At 45.0% G+C, this 22,499-nt stretch overlaps 2 protein-coding genes across 5 annotated transcripts; both read right to left on the reverse strand.

Annotated features, from left to right (window-relative positions):
• Positions 1 to 698: 698 nt before the first annotated feature.
• PPP4C (protein phosphatase 4 catalytic subunit) lies at positions 699 to 6,522 on the reverse strand. Of its 2 annotated transcripts, none has more exons than XM_020798795.3 (9): positions 6,403 to 6,522; positions 4,862 to 4,967; positions 4,698 to 4,749; positions 4,541 to 4,591; positions 4,345 to 4,446; positions 4,009 to 4,182; positions 3,657 to 3,783; positions 2,350 to 2,539; positions 699 to 2,166 (listed from the first exon to the last, which is right to left on the reverse strand). In XM_020798795.3, the coding sequence occupies exons 2-9, from the start codon at positions 4,957 to 4,959 to the stop codon at positions 2,037 to 2,039; spliced, it is 924 nt and encodes a 307-aa protein (XP_020654454.1). In that variant the 5' UTR covers positions 4,960 to 4,967; positions 6,403 to 6,522; the 3' UTR covers positions 699 to 2,036. The 2 variants fall into 2 exon arrangements, with proteins under 2 accessions (XP_020654454.1, XP_072832908.1); XM_072976807.2 differs by lacking the exon at positions 6,403 to 6,522 and adding an exon at positions 6,123 to 6,256.
• Positions 6,523 to 8,483: 1,961 nt separating this feature from the next.
• Positions 8,484 to 21,227, reverse strand: ALDOA (aldolase, fructose-bisphosphate A). 3 transcript variants are annotated; one of them, XM_020798765.3, is made up of 9 exons: positions 20,980 to 21,227; positions 15,245 to 15,370; positions 14,910 to 15,121; positions 13,753 to 13,807; positions 13,443 to 13,603; positions 12,462 to 12,545; positions 12,122 to 12,296; positions 9,595 to 9,794; positions 8,484 to 8,912 (listed from the first exon to the last, which is right to left on the reverse strand). In XM_020798765.3, the coding sequence occupies exons 2-9, from the start codon at positions 15,354 to 15,356 to the stop codon at positions 8,817 to 8,819; spliced, it is 1,095 nt and encodes a 364-aa protein (XP_020654424.2). In that variant the 5' UTR covers positions 15,357 to 15,370; positions 20,980 to 21,227; the 3' UTR covers positions 8,484 to 8,816. The 3 variants fall into 3 exon arrangements, with proteins under 3 accessions (XP_020654424.2, XP_020654426.2, XP_078233214.1); XM_020798767.3 differs by lacking the exon at positions 20,980 to 21,227 and adding an exon at positions 16,187 to 16,585; XM_078377088.1 differs by lacking the exon at positions 20,980 to 21,227 and adding an exon at positions 15,745 to 16,179.
• Between the last annotated feature and the right edge of the window lie 1,272 nt (positions 21,228 to 22,499).

The following is a 22,499-nucleotide window of genomic DNA, read 5'->3' on the forward strand; positions in this document are numbered from 1 at the left end:
AATACCATTACCACATAATCACTAATACTTTAGATACCATGTTATACATACAAGACAGATTCCATGTGGCATCACTGGAGGCCATGAAGATGCTCATAAATTTTGGTTGTTGTGGATTTTTCGGGCTCTTCGGTCATGTTCTGAAGGTTGTTCTTCCTGACGTTTCACCATCTCTGTGGCCGGCATCTTCTGGCCGGAATAGGAATCTGTCCATGCTCTGTTGGTGTTTGTTGGATAGTATTTACAGCTGTGGGAACTATCCAACAAACACCAACAGAGCATGGACAGAGTTCCTACTCCAGTCCTCTGAAGATGCCGGCCACAGAGACTGGCGAAACGTCAGGAAGAACAACCTTCAGAACACGGCCAAAGAGCCCAAAAAAACCACAACAACCATCAGATCCCGACCATGAAAGCCTTTGCGAATACACTGATAAATTTTGTTTGAACTCTATACATTTATTATAAGACATAGTTTCTGTCTTCTGTAATTCTACAGGGGACAGAAACTATGCCCTACAATAAATGTATAGTACTAATTTTCCCATCCTTTGCAAGAACCAGACTAGTCATGGTTATAACAGGGAAATGAATGAGGGAAACATATTTGTGCAGATCAGACCAGACATTTCTGCAGCACTCAACACACACCTTGATTGCATACTGTGTGGAAACAGAAATATACAGTCACAAAGTGCCAATTTTTTCTTAGTTTTATTAGAATTTTTTATCTAAAAGTTGTAAATAGGAAAAAAATCAAAATGAAAACAAAATAAAATTAGAGCAAGACAGATCATGGGTGGGTGATAGGAAAAGTGGCAGGAAGTCCCCTCTCCCCTTTTAATTCTAAATAGATATTTGGGCTGAATACCTTTTCACAGAAATAAACAGAAGGGGATGAGGAATTTTGAGTCAGATGGGATTTGAATATACCATCCCCACAGGGGGTAGGATATCAAGAGGGAGATAAGACAGAGTACATGCCCCATTGGTCAAATTAATTAGCAAGATATGGTCCCCACTCAAGGAGAAAAGGGGCAGGAAGGAGAACCAGGATACAGAACTACCAATAAAATAATTAATAAATCCAGCAGATTTAAGTGGGTTCTGCAGCACATTTGTACCTCCACTGACCTGAAGGGCTACTACTTTTTGAAAGATTATGACCTTCCGGTATAGTGAAGTGGAAACAGTCTAGTTCTCCATTGGCCAAAATGTTTTTAAGGAGGTATGCGGAATCAAAAGCTGGTGGCACACAGGAACCCCTTTCCTAAGCTAGACCACTCTATTACATACAGTTTAAGCAGACTAAACATGAAGTGCTAAGAAACCAGCATTTCAGATCTTCCAGCAACCCTAAAGAGAAAGGCCCTAACCACTTCCTGTTTGCTGCTTCACAGTTATATAATGGCACCAAAACCATAGAGTTCTAAGAGCAACTGACCAGAAAAGAGTTTAACCAATAAGCACCTAAGTGAAACAGAAGCAGAGATCTAATCTTGAGATTTTGCCCTCCTAACAGCTTCAGATGTTCTCTGGCCACTGATGTCTCCTTATTTCCAAGTCCAGTTCTACCACATTAATTCTCCACTGACAATTTCCAGTCCTCCTAACAACAGGAAAATGCTGAAGACAGCTGGGCAAGGAAGTAGTTAGCCATTCTGCCACAAAAGCCAGAGAACCCTGAAGATCTACAGATTTAATCTCTCTTTCTGCTTTGTTTTACTTTTCCATGGAGTGATTTGGGAGAAATTTGTTCCAGGTTCCTCCAACGACCAGAATTCCCAAGCAGCATTTTAGGTGAAGAATACATAGGGCAGCCGTGAGGGGACTGGCTAGGATTCAGTACGGTGGAAGAAGATGCCCAATACAGTCTAAAGAGTCCAGAACTGAGGGTTTATTGGGCAGGTGGGGGAAGGGAAGGGAGACCGGGCATGGGGAGAAGAGACCTGAACCTTGCCAAAAACTTGAAAGAGGCTGCCCATCCCAGCCAAGATAGAAAACAGAAGCCGCACAGGGGGAGATGAGAGATGGATTCACAGGAAGTAGTCCGCAACCGGTTTCTTAGATGGGATGCCCCGGGTTTCTTGAGGAGCTGCTTCAAAGATGATAAATTCTTTCTGGAGATGTTCATCCAGTTCCAATATGGCTGCCACATTCCCACAGCTGCACATGGAGGAGAGGAAAAAAAGGGACAGCATGTCTCAATTATTCTATCATGCTTCCGGGTAACCACCCCCTAAAAGCTATCGGTTGTCTGGCATTCCTTCTGTATTAAACACAACTTGAGCTGAAACAGCCCAAGGTTGGAAATAGCTATTTCTACACATAACCCTTCTATCTCCTCACCGGTAGCAGTAGTTGGGAGCCGACCATACGGTAAGAACTGTCTCATTGAAGTGCCACTTGTACCCCTCCATGACCAGCTGATGTGCTCGACAAATCATGTCAATGTCATTTGCTGCGTTGAACTGGGCCACCACATCACTGCCGAATAAGTAGCCAGCACCTCGAGGGCTAACCCCCCAGCCTGTAGTGTCTGTAAAGGCGGAACAGCACATTGTGTGACACAAAGGAATGAAGTACGAGATATCATCCAAGAGAAAATCATATGCACATCTGACAAGCATTCAAGATAAACCTTAACAGCAGTGAAAGGACATGCATAATACAAGTTAGACCAGTATGATTTTTGTAAAAAGTTTTCCTGTTCCAATACTGTTCCAAAAACAGCTATTCCACTTCTCTTTCTACTACTAATTCCTTTCAATGAGAACTGAGAAACAGGGAAAGAAGAAATATCTGACCTCTTTCAGCAGGAAACTAGAACTCTATTATTTCACTTGCTGGCTGCAATCCTGTAGTGCAATTTTGCGCTGCATAAGGCTGATGACATCATTAGCTATGGCGATTTTCAAAAATGAAAGACTCCCTCTGTCTAGTGGTCCACAGTGGCTTCCCCACAACAAAAGGTATCCTACAGAAGTCTTTGAACCTTTATGGGATGGGGGAGAAACAGAATTTTCTTTCATTCCTGAAAAACTGCCACAGCTGATGATGCTGTCAGTCTTATGCAGTATAAAGTTGTACAATAGGATTTCAGCCACTGTATCAGTGATTGCATATCAAATTTGTAAAAGTAGTACGGCTGTTTGCCCTTCATTAACAAATTCCCCAATCCACTTCTCTGTGGTAGGTGCAGGACCCCACCCCCGCCACCCCGCGCACCGCTTTCGGAAGCCTCCTGGGGCTTTTTCAGCAGTGAACATGCACCTCTGAAAGCCCCGCTTTGCCGCGGGGATGGCGCGGGGGTTGGCGGTCCTGCACCTACCACAGAGAAGTGGATTGGGGACTCCGTAATATTCTTGTTACTCCGTAATATTCTTGTGGTTTTTCTTTTGAACTAATTATTCATAAGGTCATATCAAATTTGATAGACACCTATACGCAACTGCCAGTGTCTATTCAGGTTCTACTACAATTCTAAATCAGAATTTAAGACATAACACCCTTCTACTCATACTAATGTGAGCTCTCCTTAATACAACCTAACATTACACTCTTTATAGAAGAACAGCTATCCACGTGATATCTTATACTGAAATGTTGCACAACTCTACAAATGCACCAATCTCACTCTACTCTCACAACTATACCTTCAGGGTCAGACCAAAGAAGATCACACATGGGGCCATCATGAGGAACCTCTTGTTTGCGATCTATCGTTCGTATCTGATCCAGCGTCTGGATGGATGGGGATAATCCACCATGGACACAGAAAATCTACAACACAGAAAGATACGTGTACTTGGAAAGCTGAACATCAAAACTCTAGGGCCAAACAGCACTCTTAGGTTCATGCTCCTTCCCTCCAATAAACTTATTCTGAAATTCTTACTGTTGCCTTCACAGTTTGTTGACATCAGTGAGCTCAATCCCCATTCCATCTTCATTAAGCATCACATGTACTGATTGTGCTATTTGAAGTACTTGCACATAAAGACTCACCTTCCCATCAATAATGGCAGAGAGGCTGAGGTAGTCAAAGATCTCAGTGCAATAGCGCCACACAGTGACAGAGCCATATTTCCTCAGGCATTCATCATAAAAGCCATATACTTGAGTGATCTGTCTGCTTTCATGGTTGCCACGAATCAGGGTGATTCGGTCAGGGTAGCGGACCTATGTGAAGAAATGGATCAAACCAGGTGGGGCCAGATACTAAAGCTCAATACATCAGACCCAGGGCATCTCTGAGAAGTTTATAGAGTCTGTATCAGCAGAACCAACTATACCTAAAGCTAAAATAGAGGATTTTAAAATTTACTGAGGGAGCGTCCTAACCTTGAGTGCTAGCAATAGCAAGAATGTTTCGACACTGTAGAATCCACGGTCAACAAAGTCTCCCATGAACAGATAGTTGGTCTCAGGCACATCACCTCCCACCTGTAGCAAAAAGAAAAAGGAAGCAAGGTACTTGTCTATGGGAGCTTGAAAACAACACAAGAAGAGTGTGGAACTATATGAGTGCTGTACTCACCCTGAAAAGTTCTTTAAGATCATAGAATTGGCCATGGATATCTCCACAGACCTAGAAAAAAGAGTTGCATCAGGGATTGGAGAAAGAAAAAGGCATGCAGCTATTGTTATCATCATCCCATTCCCAAGATACTATACCCCCCATAATCCCAACTCACTGTTACTGGGGAATCTACTCTCTGGACATTGCTTTCTTCCACCAAGATCTCTCTGTTAAAGAAGGGGGGAAGAGATGTGTCATATTCAGTCACTGTTCTGCATAATCTCCTACATTTCACAGTTTGAGCATTGCTGTTTTTAAGAGAAGTCTGCCAACATTCACCTGGCCTTGGCACAAAGGGCTTTGACCTCACTCTCTTTGATGAGTTCACAGCGCCGCAGCTGTTCAATCTGACGGTCCAGGTCACTGATTTCAGCCATCTTGCCCCCTGAAAAGAGAGAATTTAACCATTAAAAAACATTCCTTATGTAACTTTTATCAAAAGGATTCCAAGGCAGAGCACAGAAGTACAAACTGCAGTCAATTAATTAAAAATTAAGGGTAAATAAAAATTCATAAAGACATGCAATTTTGACAATGCACAAGAGGAAGCTAGAAAGAACCTCCCAAAAATGTCCCTCTCAGAAGCAGGTAAAATCCACTGAAAAAAGAGACTCCAATCGTCTGTTGAAGATTAACTACCCAATCATTCCAAAGGAAAAAAGGAATATCTAGACAAGTAGAGCTAATGGTAAACAGGAGAACGTCATTACATCTAGGATTGAAAACATGTTACCCTGCAGAAGTCACGCAATCTCCATCTCCCTCACCATCAGCTATATTAAGTTGTTTCACACAGTAGATCTATATTTTTGAAGACTATTCCCATCAGACTTACCTTTTAGGGAAACAAATTGTTATCTGTTTTACTGAAGGCGAGTGGGAGAAGAATAAAGCATTGAGATGGTGTCACAATAACAAAGAAAACAGACCACCCTTTTAGTAGGCACTTCCTTTCCCCCTTTCCCCTGGCTACCCAGCAGCACTAGAATGGAGGTACGGTACACTCGAAGCATCCCATCCCACTCAAGAATCCAGGCCTCTATCAAATCTCATTGACCTGACATTTGGAAATCAGTAATAAAGAAATTGGAAATGGCCTATAAAGAGAGAGAAAAATAAGGTCTGGCCAAAAAATGCAACCTGAACAACTCGGCATTACCATAGCAACACCCAAATCTTCATTTCTCCCACAGGATCTTGGCAAGATCCCATCACAACACCCATTACACTCCACTTTGGTGTGATACCACCACCTGTCTACTGGAGAAAATGAGTTCACGACATCCTTTCAACCGCAAACGCCGAAGAAAATAAATAAATGACTTCTATAAGGAGTCCACCACCTTTGAATCTTAAAAACCACAGGAAAATCAATACGTAAGAGAGGACATACAAAAGACACACTGTTTGTGTCAGATAACAGAAAATGACCGTAATCCTTTCTAAAGCCTTCTTTGGGAGAAGCCATCCTCGTGAGGTTAAAAGCCTCTGTGCCAAAAGGAGCCTTGCCCTTTTGCTTGGAATCCACAGGGCAACCCACCTTTTTTTCTTTTTCTTCTTCTTCTTCCCACTTGTGCTCAAGGCTTCCCACAGCCCTCTTCCACTCCCTGGCCAGCCTTTCCAGCCCTGCCGGGGCAGCCGCTCCTCCGACCTCTCCTGCCTCCGACCCCCACTGACAACCTTTCACCTTCCTTCCTCGACCCCATGGCACTCCTGTCTCTATAGCAACCAACCCCCCCCCCGGCGCCCCGGACCTCCACGAGAGGCAAGAAGTTCACCCATGAAAAAGATGCCCTGTGGTGAGGAACTCGGCGGTATACCTGGGGTCCCGGCTGCGGCAGCGGGAACAGTGGCGGCAGCTCCGCGGCTCCCTCCGGCTCCCGGGCCCGGCCCTTCCCCCCCTCTCTCTCTTCCCGGCTCTCTACTCACTACAGGAGACAGGACGTCACTTCCGCTTCCTGTTCGGAGGAAGACGGGCGTGGGAGGGGTGTCCTCACTGCCTTCTCTCTTTGAAGGGGAGGAACTTTGACGCGAAGGAAATGACATACATATATATTTAATTAAAGGCGAAAACGCAATGTCGTTCCGCGGGGCGGGGGGGACATTTAAAAAAAGCGGACACAAGGCCAGAACAGAAGGGACGGAAGCAGCGTGGGGACGCCCTTTTATGTAACACATTTTAGTTCACTTCATGTGCAACGTGAAAACTATTCCGATGGCGCCACCATCCGTCAGTTCCGTCGCCGCCTTTCCACACCCGTTTCTCTCATATAAAAGGGTATGTGACCGCATTCTATGATATGTTGTAGCCATATCTTTTATAGATGCCCGCACGCAACCGGAGAAATGTGATCGAAAATACAGCCGGAAAGAAAGAGGCAGACGGGCGTTGCCACGGATATGACATAAAGTATGGGCGGAAGTAGAAGCAGCAGCAAGTGTTGGCAAAGGGGTGGTGTCTTTCTATGGGCCTCAAGGGGGTTACTGTACTAAAAGATTGCACGGCGAAGTTAAATTCAGGTCTCCACAAGAGGGCTTGAGTGCAGGAGTACCCGCATTATTAGCCACACGTTGACTGCCTCCGAAGAGTAAGTAATTCAGGAGCCTTACAAGTATAACGCAGGAAAAAGAAACCGCTAGTCGTGTTGTCTTTACACTATTCAAAAGCAAATAGTACATTCATTAGACTACAGTATTAAAAAAAAACACCTAGCTTTTGACTCATACAATCAAAAATGGGCCACGTGGCTCTCCCCCACCTCCCCAATTTTGCATTTGTGTTGACTCATACAAGTATTCATCAGGCTGGGCACCTCTGCTTTGTGGATGGTATAGGTATGTTCCACAAGTCATGGCAGAGGTCTGTGCCAGTTTGAAAATACAGGCTGCAAACTTGTGCCCAGCCTGAAGAAGACTTGTATGGTCCAAAAGCTAGCATTTTAAAAAAAGTTATTTATTTTTTAAAGGTCTAACCTGGCCTTGCTTTCCAACTGTAATGTTTTATATGCCACATTCTTGAGGGGGAGTGGAATTGAAAAAAGTCCTGAAAGAAAGGACAAAAATGCAGGAATGGCAATTTGCCCCTGAATTACAGCAAAATGGGATGGGCCCTAAAGCAGGTGAAGCATGCGCTCTGCAGATAAAGAGTCAGTGAGGAGGATATTTGAGACCATAGGAAAGTACTACTAATCCCTTCAGGCAACAGTGAAATAAATGAACAAAGGATCTGAATCAGATAGGCTAGTTACCTACATTTCTCTAGACATGGAATTTTGATCTTAGGCAGTTAGGTTTTATGTGTGTTTTTCTTATAGAGGTTCGCTTTTCTCATCACTTGGCAAAACGTGTACTTCGGCCTAATCAAGCATTTTCTAGGTTGAATGGGAAGTTACATACCATTCTCCTAAAGCTCTCTTTTACCATATTGCTGCCAACTCCACAAAATTAGCTTAGAAAAATGAAAACAGCTGTTGGCCATGGTGGATGTCACTTTTAGGAGTTTAGGGTCTGTAGGGCCAAACTTTGAAAACTACTGATATAACAGCTCTGTATCATGGAAAGTTTGGTTACTGACTATAAAGACATTGCAAAGTTCTTGTTCGAATAAAGCAACCATTTTGTACTTTCAGTTTTAAAAGATTCCAGTAAGGATGCTGGGTTACTTCTCCTGTTTCATTAACTAAGCAAAGGCTTGTTCCATCCAGTACAAAGAGTGCTGCAGGTAAGTTCTGATAGCATGTGATATTTGGATTAGACTGAACCCTAATTAAACCTTTTTGTGGAAAAATACTATTGGCTTCAAAAACTGGGGGTCAAAAATCTTCGCTGATATACCTGCAAATCACCCACAAATCTACCTGCTGCCAATCTACTTCAGAGAAAGAAAACAGAGGCCTTTGGCAATGTTTAAATAGATTATCTTTATTTCTAGAGGTCCGTGAGTCAGGTATCCCAGCTCCGGAGATATTTCGGTGTTTTCGTGCACGGACCTGGAGTGTCGTCGGTCACCATGAGAAGCTGAACACCTCTTACAAAGGTATACAGAGGGTGGGTTAGAGGAAAGGAATAAGCCAAGATGTTTGAGTTCCTTCTAGGCAAGGCAAAGATTTCCACCTTTCCCTCACTAGAGAAGCTGGCAGATGGGAACAGGAGTGGAACAAGTTACAAACACCACAGTAGCTCAGGCACAATATAACAACACAAGAGAGCAGACAGTGCAACCAAGCTTCTGGTTTTAATAAGCATGGTCGGATACAAAGAGAGACTCGCTGGCAGCGGCTCCAGATTGGGCAGATGGAACATATTTGCCTTGGCAGGCAAGGCTGTTGGCCTATAAAAGAAATGAAGAGAAATTAAAGCTACTTTCATGTCAGTAGAAGAAAAGCAACAGCTCATTCCGTTCATCACCATATGCGCCCCGGCCTATCAGATTCACAGGGAGTCACCGCAGAAATTAGCAATTCGTATTCCCAGCTCCTCAACTCTAGCACACTGATTTCACAACCTCTTCCCTGAGCAAATAATTTTTCCCATCTGTCTTCCTCTGCCCTCGATGGCTGGATGGACAGAACCCCGAGAACTTTTGGCGCCCACTGTGTTGTTTCTCTAATCTGCTACAGCCATTCTATTTAGTCCAAAATGAAAGGATTTTGAAGACACTGAGTATCTACTATCAGCCCGCCCTTGTGTCCACAGTTGGTCCCAGTATCCCCCATACACTGTATATGAACTCATAGCCCCATACTGTACATGTGTTTGAAGGGGCTGTAATCTGCAAAAGCTCACACTTTGTAAATGTGTTCATTTTAAAGGTGCCCCAATAAAGCTTACCCCTCTGAAAACTCACTTAAATTATTGACTTTTAGGAGCCAATTCTGTCTCCTTTCTTCTGCACCCTTGTACGTGCAGCCCCTGACTTCATAATGAATTGATACTAATGAAAACACACAGGAGATGACACTCAGCACCTCACTGTGATTGAAATCCCAAGGTTAAGACTTGGCAACACATACCAAAGCACGCTTGATGTATTCCTCCTGAGCATTCTTGAGGTTCTCCTTCTTGCCACCCCAGGCCTTGAGAGCAGAAGCTTGCAGGGCACGGCCGTAGGAGAAGGTCAGGGCCCATGGCTTATGCAGAGGGCACTTGTTGATGGCATTCAGGTTGATGGAAGCCTCTTCCTCACTCTGGCCACCAGACAGGAAGGTGATTCCTGTGATAAAAGACACAAAAGTTAATCCGCAGAAAAACAAAGAGTTTAAGAAAGGCAAAATAAAAGGGACAAGAAGGAAGAGCTCCCACTAGCCAAGTTCGATAGTGGAAAACTTGACGAAGAGATGTTAAATTATCCCTGCCCTCCTTCTGAATCACCACCCTGTCCCTTCAGGAAGTAGTTCCATGTAAATGGGGTGGAATGCACCAAAATTTCTGAAAGCAGATTGGATAGGGCAGTGTCCCAAGAAGCTCTTCACACAGTCGGTAGTGCCAGAGAGAAAAATAGGTAAGGTTGAAGAAGATACATTGTCCTCATCTTTGTATTATCTTAGTAACCAACTAGCTGATCACTTTCTCTCTCTCTCTTTCTTCCATCCACTCTAGTTTTATATGATTGCTTTCTGCCGTCTGTTTTTAATGGTTAACTATAGTTGCTTTTAATGCTTTTATCCTTATTTTTTTGTTTTGTATTATATTTGTTGTAACCACCCAGAGTAGTGCCTTGGCACTAAAGGGAGTGGGATTTATTTATTTGTTTATTTTTTTTTCATGGTAAGTGCATGATGGGTGGCTTTTCAGAGCTACCGCATAATTTCCTGCAATGGTCTCCAGGCGCTATAACGCTTTTGGACGAAACCAATGCCCTGGACCCATTTCAGTCAGGGTTCAGGCCGCGCTATGGTACGGAAATGGCACTGGTCACACTGTTGGATGACCTGTTGAGGGAGGCTGATGGGGGCAATACGTCCTTGTTGGTCCTCCTTGACATCTCAGCCACCTTTGATACCATCGACCACGGTATCCTCCTGGCGAGGCTCTCTGAGCTGGGAATTGGCGTTCGCCTGGCTCCAATCCTTCTTAGAGGACCAACCCCAGAGAGTACAGCTTGGCGAGAATGTTTCGGCCCCATGGAGCCTCAACTGTGAGGTTCCGCAGGGGTCGATCATCTCTCCAATGCTGTTTAATATCTACATGAGGCGGCTGGGTGGGGTCACCAAGGGGTGTGGGGCATCGTGCCATCAGTATGCTGATGACATGCAGCTCTACATCTCCTTCTCACCTACTTCAGTGGATGCCGTTCTGTCCCTTCAGCGCTGCCTGGAGACTGTACTAAAATGGATGCAGGAGAACGGGCTGAGGCTGAACCCGGACAAGACGGAGGTCTTGAGGGTGGGCAGTCCCTTTCTTTTGGGGGGACGACCCTCACCGCAAAGAGGGAGGTTCACAGCTTGGGGATACATCTGGACCCGACGCTTACCATGGAAACCCAGGTGACGTCCATGGCCCGTTCCACCTATTTTTATCTATGGCGGATTGCCCAGCTGCGACCATATCTTGATGGGGGGGCCCCTCACTACTCTTGTCCACGTACTCATAATCTCGAGACTAGACCATTGTAATGCACTCTATGTGGGGCTGCCTTTGAGATTGATGTGGAAATTCAAATGATGCAAAATGCGGCAGCCAGGCTTCTTAGTGGGGTGAGAAAATATCAGCATATCCCCCCACCGTGGCTGCTTTGCACTGGTTGCCCATTCGTTTCCACATTGATTTCAAAGTGCTAATGACGACGTACAAAGCCCTAAACATTTTGGGACCTCGATACTTGGCAGACCGTCTTCTCCCACCCAGGTCTGCCCAAATCACTCGACAAAGCCAGCAGGGATGGCTGAGGGGCCTAACGCCGAGAGAGGCCTGGATGGAAAGAACAAGAAACCGGGCCTTCTCAGCAGTGGCCCCTCGACTATGGAATAGCCTCCCTATGGAAATCCATCTGGCTCCCTCGCTGGGCATTTTCAAAAGCCATTTAAAAACCTGGCTCTTTAGGCAGGCCTTCCCTCCAGTCAATTAACTCATTTTCTGTTTCTTTAATCACTCCATCTTAGCAATGTATATAGAAATAAGTTTTGCAGGATTTTATCATGTATGTTATATTGTTGTGTTTTATCACTCATGTAAGCCGCCCCGAGTAGACTTTGTCTAGGGGGGCGGTGTAAAAGTCCAATAAAAGTAAAGTAAAAGTAAAGTTTTCCTCCCCAATTAATACTCACAAGACTGAAAGACTGTGACTGACCCAATGACAGGAATCCTCTCAGTTGTGCCATCAGACATGCAAGCAAGCACACAACCAAACACTCCCCAGCACTCCATCAGTTGGTCACCATTAGCCACACGAAGAGGCAAACTCTATGTGAATACCAATGAGTTTCAAGGGAAGTGGACATTTGAACCCAGGTCTACCAAGTCCTACTCTAACCACCACACCAGACTGACTCTCTGATGGGCAGCAGAAGAAATGAGCACTTATGGGGGGCCCTTCCTTACCAGGCACAGCTGGGGGCACAGTGCGGCGCAGAGCGGTAACTGTTGCCATGGCAACTTCCTCAGGAGTGTATTTCTTGGTGCAGGCATGGCCACCTGTCACCATGTTGGGCTTCAGCAGAGTCCCCTCAAGGTAGATGTGGTGGTCGCTCAAGGCCTTGTACACAGCAGCCAGAACCTGTCCAGGCAGGAGGTCGAAGAGGTCAGCACTAGGAAATTGTGTGTCAGGATCCTATCTTTTGATTCACACTGAAGACAGAAAACCCATCCTCCTGCTAGAAATTCCATTAACATTAACAAGTCCCTCCCTTTTAAAGCAGACTCCACCCACATCCTATCTCACCTTCTCTGTCACATACTGGCAGCGTTTGAGGTCGTGGTCACCGTCGGGAAGGATTTCAGGTTCCACAATAGGAACAATCCCATTCTGGAATTGAGAAGGACAACCGGGAATGGTCAGAATCCCAGACACATAAGGGAGGAAACAATAACAAGGGGCAAACAAACAAAAATTCAACTTTTCTACACAAAACAATTTACTTGCATGTCTTAAAATATATCTGGCCATGGGAATTATTTATTAAGTAGCTGTTAAGGAATCCACATAAGAACAGAGAAGAAAGCTTCTAAGCACGACTCTTTCTCAGTTCCCTTGTAGCTGGAGTTTCCATCCAGTGAGGGAAATTCTGCAACCACATGTCTGACGTGATGATATCTTTGGTGCCCTCTTGCAGCAACACCCCAGTATTGCACCTACAGAAGAGAAGCCTCCACCCACTGGCAACGCAGAGATGCTCAATGTCCTTGGTGACACTTCCCAGAACCACACTTGGTGAAGAACATGAAACTGCACTTTCAACACTTCCAAAGCAAAGCGTGCTGCTTATATACCGCCCCATAGTGCTTCAAGCACTCTCTGGGCGGTTTACAAGTTAATTATGCAGGCTACACACTGCACCCCCCAGCGTGCTGGGTACTCATTTTACCGACCTCTGAAGGATAGAAGGCTGAGTCAACCTTGAGCCGGCTACCACAGTTTTTAGCTGCAGTACAGCGGTTTAACCACTGCGCCACGAGGCTCTTCCGTCTTGAGACACACTTTCTGCAGCCTAGCTACAACACACATTTAAGGAACTGTACAAAATCAGAACATTGGCCCATTGAATTCCCTGGCTGGAAGTTGCCCACCACAATTGCAGGATCCTTCCCAACTCCAGCAATCTCAGCTCTCCTCCAGCCATTGCAGATGCTCCTTCCTCACAGGGCAGCAGGGAAGGGGCCACTAAGACATGCCTCTTTTCTCCCACAACCGCGTGGTACTCACCTGCTGGCAAATGCTGGCATAACGAGCCAGAACATTGGCATTCTCTATGATGGCCAGATGGGAAGGGGTGGTTGGAGAGATCTTCAGGACACAACGCCACTTGGCAAAGTCGGCTCCATCCTTCTTGTACTGGGCACAACGTTCGGACAAGCCATCCAGACCTGCACAGGTAAGAGAAAGCTAAGGACAGAGGCCTTTGAATAACCCCCTATGCCTTTCCTGAAATCCCTGACTGCTCCCTAGTTCCATGTTTTATTCATACTTTTACTTCAACTCAGAGTATGTTTCCCTCACACAACCGCACACTCACCCTGGGTGGTGGTCTCTCCATTAGTCCCAGCAAGAGGTACAACACCTTTGTCAACCTGTTCGGGGAATAAGAAAGAAACCTGTGAAACCAATTATACCCAAATGCATTTAACCCCCTGGCCTACACATCTAGTCTATAATAAAGTTACTAGTCCTTAGTATAGAAACATTTTTTAAGATGTATACTGGTTTCTGCTTTTTTTAATGCCATAGTAATTCAGTAGTCCAGACAATCCTCAAATGTTTAATCAGATAACTTTAAAGATTGCAGCCCTTTCAGAGTGTGTGTGTTGGGATTCCGGGACGTAGCAATGACTGTGTTTGGAAATAGGAAGACATGGTGAATCTGAATGGAAAAAAAATGCATTCGTTTGAATATGTGTTGGAATGCTGCAATGCTTGCTCTGACCTCCAAGGGTCTCATAATCTCCATTTCTAAATTAGTTTCGCATTAAGCAAACAAAAACTTCTGAATTCCAACTGCAATGTTTAACCAGTCCATCAGTTTATTCAAAAGCTGTTTTCCCAAATTACCAGACGGGAAAGAAAAACAAGCCATCACTTTTATATTCTTCCATTTGAAACACTGTAGGTGGCAGGGTTCATTTCTGAAGAGGCATTCTCACACAAGAGAAATGTCTCTTCTAGAATTGTGCTGGTCATGACATATGTGAGCATTATTCACATGTAGCATTTTCTTTCACAATTACTTACTGATATACAAATCTGATCAATCAAAACTCCACACAATTTTCTGGCTGAGCTTTGTTTAATCAAGTTAACAGCTCTATTGTGGAGAAATTAGGGGAAAGGAAACATCTTCACACAAATTCGAGGAAAGGAAGCACCTTCAGTTTTCATCTACCCAAACATGTTAAAACCTCCATCCTCCTGCCCTGTTTTATCTTGTACAACAGAAAACTTGCCAGATATTGTTGGGACTTCACATCCCAGCAGCCCTGCCCAGCAAAGCCAACAGGGAGAGATGATGGGAACTGCAGTCCAACTGGAGGGCCACAGGACCCTATTATACAGGCCTTCCAGCTGCTGATGAATGTGCACTGCCGGAACACAAGTACCTGCTCACTCCCCTGATGGCGAAACTTACAAGGGACTCCGATACTACCAGTACCAAAACACATTGTGTGCATCACTTACCTTGATGCCTACGACAGCGCCTTTGTCCTTAATGACCTTGGTGAATTGGCGGTCATCATCAGCCTTCTGGTACATAGTCTCATGGAAGAGGATAACACCCCCAATGCAAGGGTTGACACGGTTGTCTGCGGTAAAGAGCAGCTGCCTGTAGAAGCGGCGGTTTTCTTCAGTGTTCTCAGCGCCGATGGACTGGAGGCGCTTGGCAATGCTGCCTAGGAGGCAGAGAAGAACACAAAATAGAGGGATATTGATCAAGATGCTCCTTCCCCATCTGATGTTCTTCTCCTCAATGTAACCTTTTCCCCCCACCACAGAAGTGCTTCACCCGGGCTTACCAGTGGATTCATCTGCAGCAAGGATTCCTTTGCCAGGTGCCACAATACGATGGGCAATATCGGACAGCTCCTTCTTCTGCTCTGGAGTCAAGGCTGGGTATTGGTGAGGCATCTTGATGGATTAAACTGAAAGGGGAAGGGAAGGGTTAACAATATCCTCACACTGTTGTTTCCTTACTTGTCTCCTTGTTTCTGACTGCAATCCCGACCAACGACCTTGAAGGCCATACAGGCCTGCGGGGGGGGGGGGGGGAGCTGGAGGTGAGAGAGGGATGAAGAGGAAGGCAGCCATCCTGCTCTTCCTTGTTAAACACAAACATCGGAGGATTCCCTCTGAAATCAAAGAGGGTTTCCCCATTAAATGCAAGGTGGAGGCATATTAGAAAGAAAACCAGTCTTCAGCAAATGGAGCCAAGTCAAGGACGTTTCAAGGACGGAAACAATTTTTCATCCCAATCCACAGAGTCCTTTACCGTTATCCTAATTTTGCGGATACCAACCCTTCCGAAGCGCAATGTTCCTAGTTTCTCCTTCCCAGGCTTGCTATAGAAGGAGTGATCATAACCCATAGCCGGAAGCTATAAAACTAAAAGGGAGGAGTAGGAATCCGATTTTTTTTTTATAACCGGGGACTACAGCATACATTTTTCCTATTACGGTGTGGGAGTCTCGTTGTCTGTCTCTTCGCGCAACAGTTGCACCATTTAAGCTTCCACACGTGACTTAATCTGGTGCGCCCCAACCCCTCACCAGTAGGACTTTCTCCATACTTCGCCCTGGCGTTTTACTTCTCGGGAAATCAGATTTCTGTATTTTTATAAAAACCGAAGGGAAAATGACGAAAAGAACCTATAATGTTCCTCAAGCATCCCCCCCCAAAAAAACCCACTACGCTTCATTTCCCCTCCCTTTCTAATCTCTAAATCAAGATGGATGGCTCACCACTCTTTTTCCTTCGCAGTACAGTATTCGTGCGTGGAGAAAAGCAGCAGCAGCAGCAGCAGCGAGCTACCGAGGTCTAAGAGGCGCGCGAAGGAAAGAGAGGAGGAAGGCGAATGGAATGCTCGGAACCTCGGCGTTCTAGAATCGAACGTGATGTAACTCCGGCGGAAAAGGGTGTGAAATTGACTCATTGAAGTGGAGGGAGGGGACTTAAAGGGTCCGAGTCCTCCCTCAAATAGCGGGCAGAGGTATTTATTTAAGTATAAGGAAACGCGGCGCAACGAGAAGACCAAATGGGGCTCCTTTGCATTTGAGTCAAGCCTAGAAAGCAAGACATTTTGATTCACGAGGCCTGCTTAGAGTGGAGAATCGTGTGATAGAAAGGGAGAGAGAAAGAGAGAGAAATCCTGTTTGCTTGCTTAGTAGTAAAACAAATCAAATCACAAGGTCAGGTTTTAATAGTGAATTTAATTAGAAACTCCATTTACTTAAATAAATACCAAGGAGAGTTCAAGAAATGAACTTTTTAATGCCCCAGCTTGTAACTACCGAGCAAAAAAGCTCGCTCGCTCTCTCGCTCGCTTTTTTTTTTTTTTTACTAAGGTGTGAGTTGCATCTCCCCCAGAGTGTGTGTATTGTGGGAAATTAAGCCAAATCAGAGGCTCCACAGATCTTTCCTCTTTTCATCCTCTGCGAGTCCAGTTTCAGGGTTGACCTTTCCAGGGGACACCTGATCCACCCCCCCACCAGCTCCCCTCTTCTCTTCTGAAGGACACGTTGCTATTTCTGGATGCCCCCAGCCCGTGAATGTCGTCGGCTTTGGCTGCAAAAAGAGAGGAGCTGATTGAGAGACAAGTGGTGGTGCGAGATAAATGAGGTGGAATAGGCAGCAGGACGAAAAAGAGAAAGAAAAAGAGGAGAGGAAAATTAATACTGTACAACATTCAGATTGGGAAGGTAGAGGCCAGAAGAAGGCTGATAAAAATTGCTAGGGTAGTCACCAAGGGAAAGAATATGTATTTGAAATCACTGCCTTTCTGAATGGTGGCATTTGCTATTAGGAATAGAGCGGACTGCCGGTTTTAACAGTTTAAGAAAGGGATTAAGTAAAAGCATGGAGGAAAAGGCCATCATGGGCTCTGTTTGTTTCAGTAAATCAGTAGCTAGGGAATGTGGCAGGTGCTTTGTTTTCATGTGCTTCTTGTGAACTTCCTCAAGGCCTGTAGTTGGCCACCACAAAGACAGATAAAGGGAGGAGATCAGGGTGGATTTCGTGTAATCCAGTGCTGCTTATCTCACATTCTTCTGCTATTAGGTTAGAGGTCTATATAATCAGAAACAACGGCTTAAAGTTCTGAATTGCCATGGAAAATTGCAGGACTGGAAGCAGGGAAGGAGAATCGATTGATTTATTGGCATGGGGCTGCAGGTTTATTACATTTTTTTTAAAAAAGTAAACACAAATATTCTGTAGCTGTGCCAACATTTTTCTGCATATACCCTTTACTCTTGAACCTCAGAGCCTTGTCACCTAACCCACCCGGCTATCCAATTTTTTAAAAAGTATCATTTTAATCTCTTCTGATTTCTATCCAGAGTTTAACTGGAGTCGTGGTTTCTTTCCAGTTTTTTTTTCCTTCCCTCCTATGTTGCAATATATTTTACAAGGGCATTTCAGTTTAGGCAGAGTGCCTTTTGCTTACTAGGATGAAAGGCCAGACTCACTCAAGCTTCAGACATACTCAGTTTACAAGACTGACTGATTTTCTGTAGAATCAAACACCCTTTGCAACAACAGGAGAAAACTAATTCTAGAAGCAAGACATCCTTGTTCTAGTCATAGTGATGCACTTACAATAGTGATGTTGTTTCTTGAGTTCTAAAAGGATGCATTTTCATGCTGTTCATAGTTACAGAGAGGCAAGGACTGTGAGCCAAGAACAAGGTACTGTAAAAAGATTTGAAGAGTTATCTTGTTGAACTACAGTTCCCAGAATCCCCAGTCAATAGAATCATGCTAGCTGAAGGATTCTAGTAGCTGCAAATAAATAAATGAAGGCTTCCAAGTTTTGTTTAGCCCACTGTAACAATTGTGAATGTATATAGTGTGGGTTGGATATTACCACTGAAAGAACTCTGTTCTGTCAAAAGAGAGTATTTGATGAGGCAGCAAATGGAGCAGGAATAACCGAAAAGTGTAGGAAGTTCAGGGGTGCGGAGGGGACCACACTGGGTTATGTAACACCTCGATGCCTCCACGGTGAGAAGGCAGCTGCTGTTTGATTTATGGCAGGGGGATAAAGGCCAGACACCTGCAGGGCCCATATAATGTAGGAAAACAACACCTTCCCCCTCTCTTTTTGCCTTAGCTCCTCGACTCCTCTCTGGAAGCTTCTTGATAGCCCACCCGGAGCCCAAATCCAACATGGGCTTCTCTTGGAATCATTACGGTAGTAGCTGAGTCACTGGGCATTGTGCAGGAAAGCACGTAGCAAGAGGCGGCAGGGGGTACCAGGGAAGCCCTCCTTTTTTGTTTCTCTCCTGCCTCTATCCAGCTATCAGTGGGATGTGGCTGGGGGGGCCTCTTCTGCCAGAACGAAACATAATCAGCTGCTGCTTGTAGGCGAGAAAGGTCACCATCAGACTTGCCTTCTCCTCTTGCATGCAATAAATCCCACCTCGCCTTTTCCTCTACATCTTCCACCTTCAGTGGCTTCCCCACCCCATCCCCTATTTTTGCCCCTTACTCCTCCCTCACCCCTGCCATTACCCTATTCTTTTAAGGCTGCTTTCTGTTTACACTCTGCAAGACAGGCAGCCATTCAACAGGCCCCTCCCACATAATCAATCGCCATCTCAGAGAGCAACATTTCTTAAAAGATATGGGGGGAGGGAGACATACCTATAATTATCCTGTTTCCCCCTTTTTCTGACCAGGGCAATCTTTCTCTACTTCCCCAGATCTCCATGGTGGTATTTCAACAAATCTGAATAACAGGCACTGCTGTCCCATAATACTTTTTTTTAAATGACTAGGTTCCTAAATAAATACAATTTGGGCAATAGACAAGGTTCCAGACCACCACCTTTTTCTTGCAAAGGCTCCTGTGTCTTTAACTTGTTCCCTACCATGCAGAAATTGAGAAAATGAAATCTTTTCCTCTCCATCTCTAAGCTAATTGAAGTACCATCAAAGTTTCTGCATGATAAGCAAATGCTGAAGGCAAATAAGGCCTCCATCACCACCCTACGAATACACTATAGCAAAGAGCCTCATAGCAGCAGCTTTTGTGACCTATAGTCCATTATACAAAGTGTGTGACATGGGTTTTAGTTCATGGAAAGCTTGTGGTACTATCTATCTAGTAAAGTTGCCATGGTCTCAGTCCTTGCACAGAACAGTGCCTGGTTATTATAACAGAGGGAACTTCACAAAACCAAAACAGACCCTTCTCGTTAAGCAATTGAAGTTTGTTGCATATCAGCAACAGGAATCTGGTAAAGAGCACACAACATGAATGCAATCTTTCTCTAGAGGCTTTCACAAAGAAATTAGAGGGACGTTTATAGCTAAGTAACATCTCTAATGTATCTGTGGTGTTTTTTCTTTAAATACAGGATAGCGGTAGGTAGGATCTTTGAACAATAGAAATCTATATTCCACTGCATGTAGACGTTACATTTGTGTTACAGATACATGAAATGCAAAAGTTGCATTTTAAGAAAAATCACAAATGAGAATTGCCTTAGACGAGACAGAAATGGGACTTCAGAAACAGCTGCAAAATGAGCTATGTAGCAATGGAGTCCCCCACACAAGGTGAGACTATGGATTTGATTACTATGAGTTGCAATAAAAGTTTAGGAGCAGGTGCAACACACACCTAGATCTGGAGAACAAAGAGTGAGAAACCAGCTATGACAAGGGAAGGAGTGAGCCTGAGATGTGCTTTCTATTGCTGTATCCCAGATACCAGGGGATTACGTGAATGGGACTTCTACTTCCCTAGACAATTGCAAACTGAGCAAGATTTTTGCAAGTAATGGCACTGGTTGAAAGAAGAAAGAGTTGGGATTGACAGTATAGTTGGGTGTGGGAGGGATGATAGTCAACAGCTACCTTGGCTCCTGAAAGGAGAGACACAAAGCCCAGATAGACCACAGGTCAAGTTAAGCCTTATCGAATAGATAGTAATGGAATCCCTAGAAAAGGTAAGGCAATCCTGACAGTCTTATATTTAAAAGGCCCACCTCAAGAGGAGCCAACAGAAGGGAGAAAGGTTGCACTTTTGAATGTAAAGGGAAAGACTATTTCCCGGCTGCTAAGAATATAAACTTGCCATCAAGCTGGGAGGGGAATTAGAAGGTTAATCCAATTGCCAGTCTCAATTAGAGTAGACCCTGGAACAAGCATTAAGGTTAACTAACCAGGCTCCCTTGATTCAGTGGATCTGCTCCAGTTGGGACCTACGACTGGATTTTGAATTTCGTCTCTTTTTAAGCTTTTCCAAGACTGCCTTCACACATCATAGTCACCGATCTATAGTTTCCCATATCTTGTGTGTCACCCCATCCCCACTCCCATCTCCATGCACCTCATTTGATGACCTCAAAAATCTTCTGGCAATCCCAGGTGGGCTCCAGTTCCTTCTCCACCCATTCCTACCAGCATGGCAACACCTGTTTCCCCCCTCCCGAGCAAAACAGACCCGCTCCTTGCCAGTCTCTCCATCTCCCACCCACCCACACCTTGCAGAAAACCCCCCTCCTGGCTCCACACGAGTCCCACATACCGTGGGTGCAGCAGGGGGCTCTGGCAGGACACGGCGGCTCCGGAGGGTGCTGGGTGACTGGCCGAGGCAAAGCCAGGGGCAAGGCTATAAAAAGGGGGAGCCATCGGGTGGGAGGAGCAGGGCTAACCTTCTCTCCGACCCTTGGCCTTTTGCAGGACAGATTAAATATAGGACTCGGGTCCTTGGAATGTGAAAGACGAGGCTCTTGACATTCCCTGTAGAGCAAGGAACTGCAAGCGAGCAAGCGCGTGTGTCACACGGGGTGAGAGGCTGAGGGGCCTGTGGGGCCTGTGGGGCAGCCCTTCCCCCTCACACGGCTCCATCTCAAAGAGTCATCTCGCACCCATGCACTTTCCTTCCATCTGCCAACCCATCATTTATTTGTTTGACCCAGAATTTGTTCCAGTTGAAGTGCTGATGACACCCACACTTTGGGGGTGAGCCACTCCATATGCAAGTTATCTCTTCTTTCTCCCCAATCCCCACAACTCTGAACCTTTTTTTTTTTAAAAAAGGTCTTAATGAGGGGACTTCCATTCCCATCCTCCATCTTGGCTGTGGTCCCTGGACTTCTCCAGCTACTGGGCTTGCAGCTTAAAGATCTCCATTTGATTTCCTTTCCTTTTTTTTTTAATAGGCAGCTGCCCAGGAGGAGCTTAAGTCTCCCAGCGCCACTGTCTGTCCCATGGCTGGTACTGCAGCCCAGTGTTTCCCAATTAGACTCAGAAATGTGAGACATTTTTAAGTCACTCAGGCAAAAAACCAAACAAAAGTGTTGTACCACCATAAAAACTAACTGCTCTGTTTTAATGTGAGTTTTCATGGGCAAGTGCACTTCAGGTCTTTTTAATTAAGTGGCCTTGGGCAGGATGGGACCATGGAAGAAGAGAATGGTGGATCAAAAGGGAAAGACACTTTCTAGTTAAGTTTCACAAAATTGTTAAATACAGTATTTATTTTCAGGCTATTTAGAGGTGGGAGGGGAGGTTTGAAGATTACACTGCCACTGAGAAATGCATGAACATATTGAATTTTCACTGAGTCCATTAATCATAGTTAACATTGATTAGAACTGGAGGTCAAACAGAGACATTCCCTATTATCCTTAAAATTAGGAGGAGGAGGAGGAGGGAGGCAGAAGTGGCTTCAACAGGGAAAGGAAGAGGGAGGCGTTCTAGGAGATATTTTGCTACCATGAGATGGACTGGGCTACTTCCTGCGATGTCTGGCAGATGAGAGGACTATTATTTTCTGTTATATAAGCAGAGCCTCTGAGTGAGGCAGAGAGCAAGCATCAACCTGAAGAAGACAGGTCCTAGAGAGTAGGCAGGCTAGGGCACTACACAATTTAGGAACTATAACCACATCCTGTGTGGAAAAGGCTGAAAGAGCTGGGTGTGTTTTGCCTGGAGAAAAGAAGATTTAGGGGTAGACATGGTAGCACTTCTCAGATATTTAAATGGCAGCCGCACAGGAGATGAAGCAGCCTTCTTTTCTATTGCTCCAGGGGAGAGAGCGGG

This window comes from Pogona vitticeps, chromosome 6 (assembly GCF_051106095.1).
Source record: "Pogona vitticeps strain Pit_001003342236 chromosome 6, PviZW2.1, whole genome shotgun sequence".
NCBI classification, from domain to species: domain Eukaryota; kingdom Metazoa; phylum Chordata; class Lepidosauria; order Squamata; family Agamidae; genus Pogona; species Pogona vitticeps.

Excerpts from the sequence above, each read along its gene's own strand:
- PPP4C (XM_020798795.3), bottom strand. The coding sequence starts at position 4,959 with ATGGCTGAAATCAGTGACCTGGACCGTCAGATTGAACAGCTGCGGCGC. Across the intron at positions 4,183-4,344 it reads TGCTATTGCTAGCACTCAAG|GTCCGCTACCCTGACCGAAT; the intron begins GTTAGGACGCTC and ends TTCTTCACATAG. Across the intron at positions 2,540-3,656 it reads TCTTTGGTCTGACCCTGAAG|ACACTACAGGCTGGGGGGTT; the intron begins GTATAGTTGTGA and ends CCGCCTTTACAG.
- ALDOA (XM_020798765.3), bottom strand. The coding sequence starts at position 15,356 with ATGCCTCACCAATACCCAGCCTTGACTCCAGAGCAGAAGAAGGAGCTG. Across the intron at positions 15,122-15,244 it reads TGCTGCAGATGAATCCACTG|GCAGCATTGCCAAGCGCCTC; the intron begins GTAAGCCCGGGT and ends TCTGCCTCCTAG. Across the intron at positions 12,546-13,442 it reads ATGCCAGCATTTGCCAGCAG|AATGGGATTGTTCCTATTGT; the intron begins GTGAGTACCACG and ends TCTCAATTCCAG.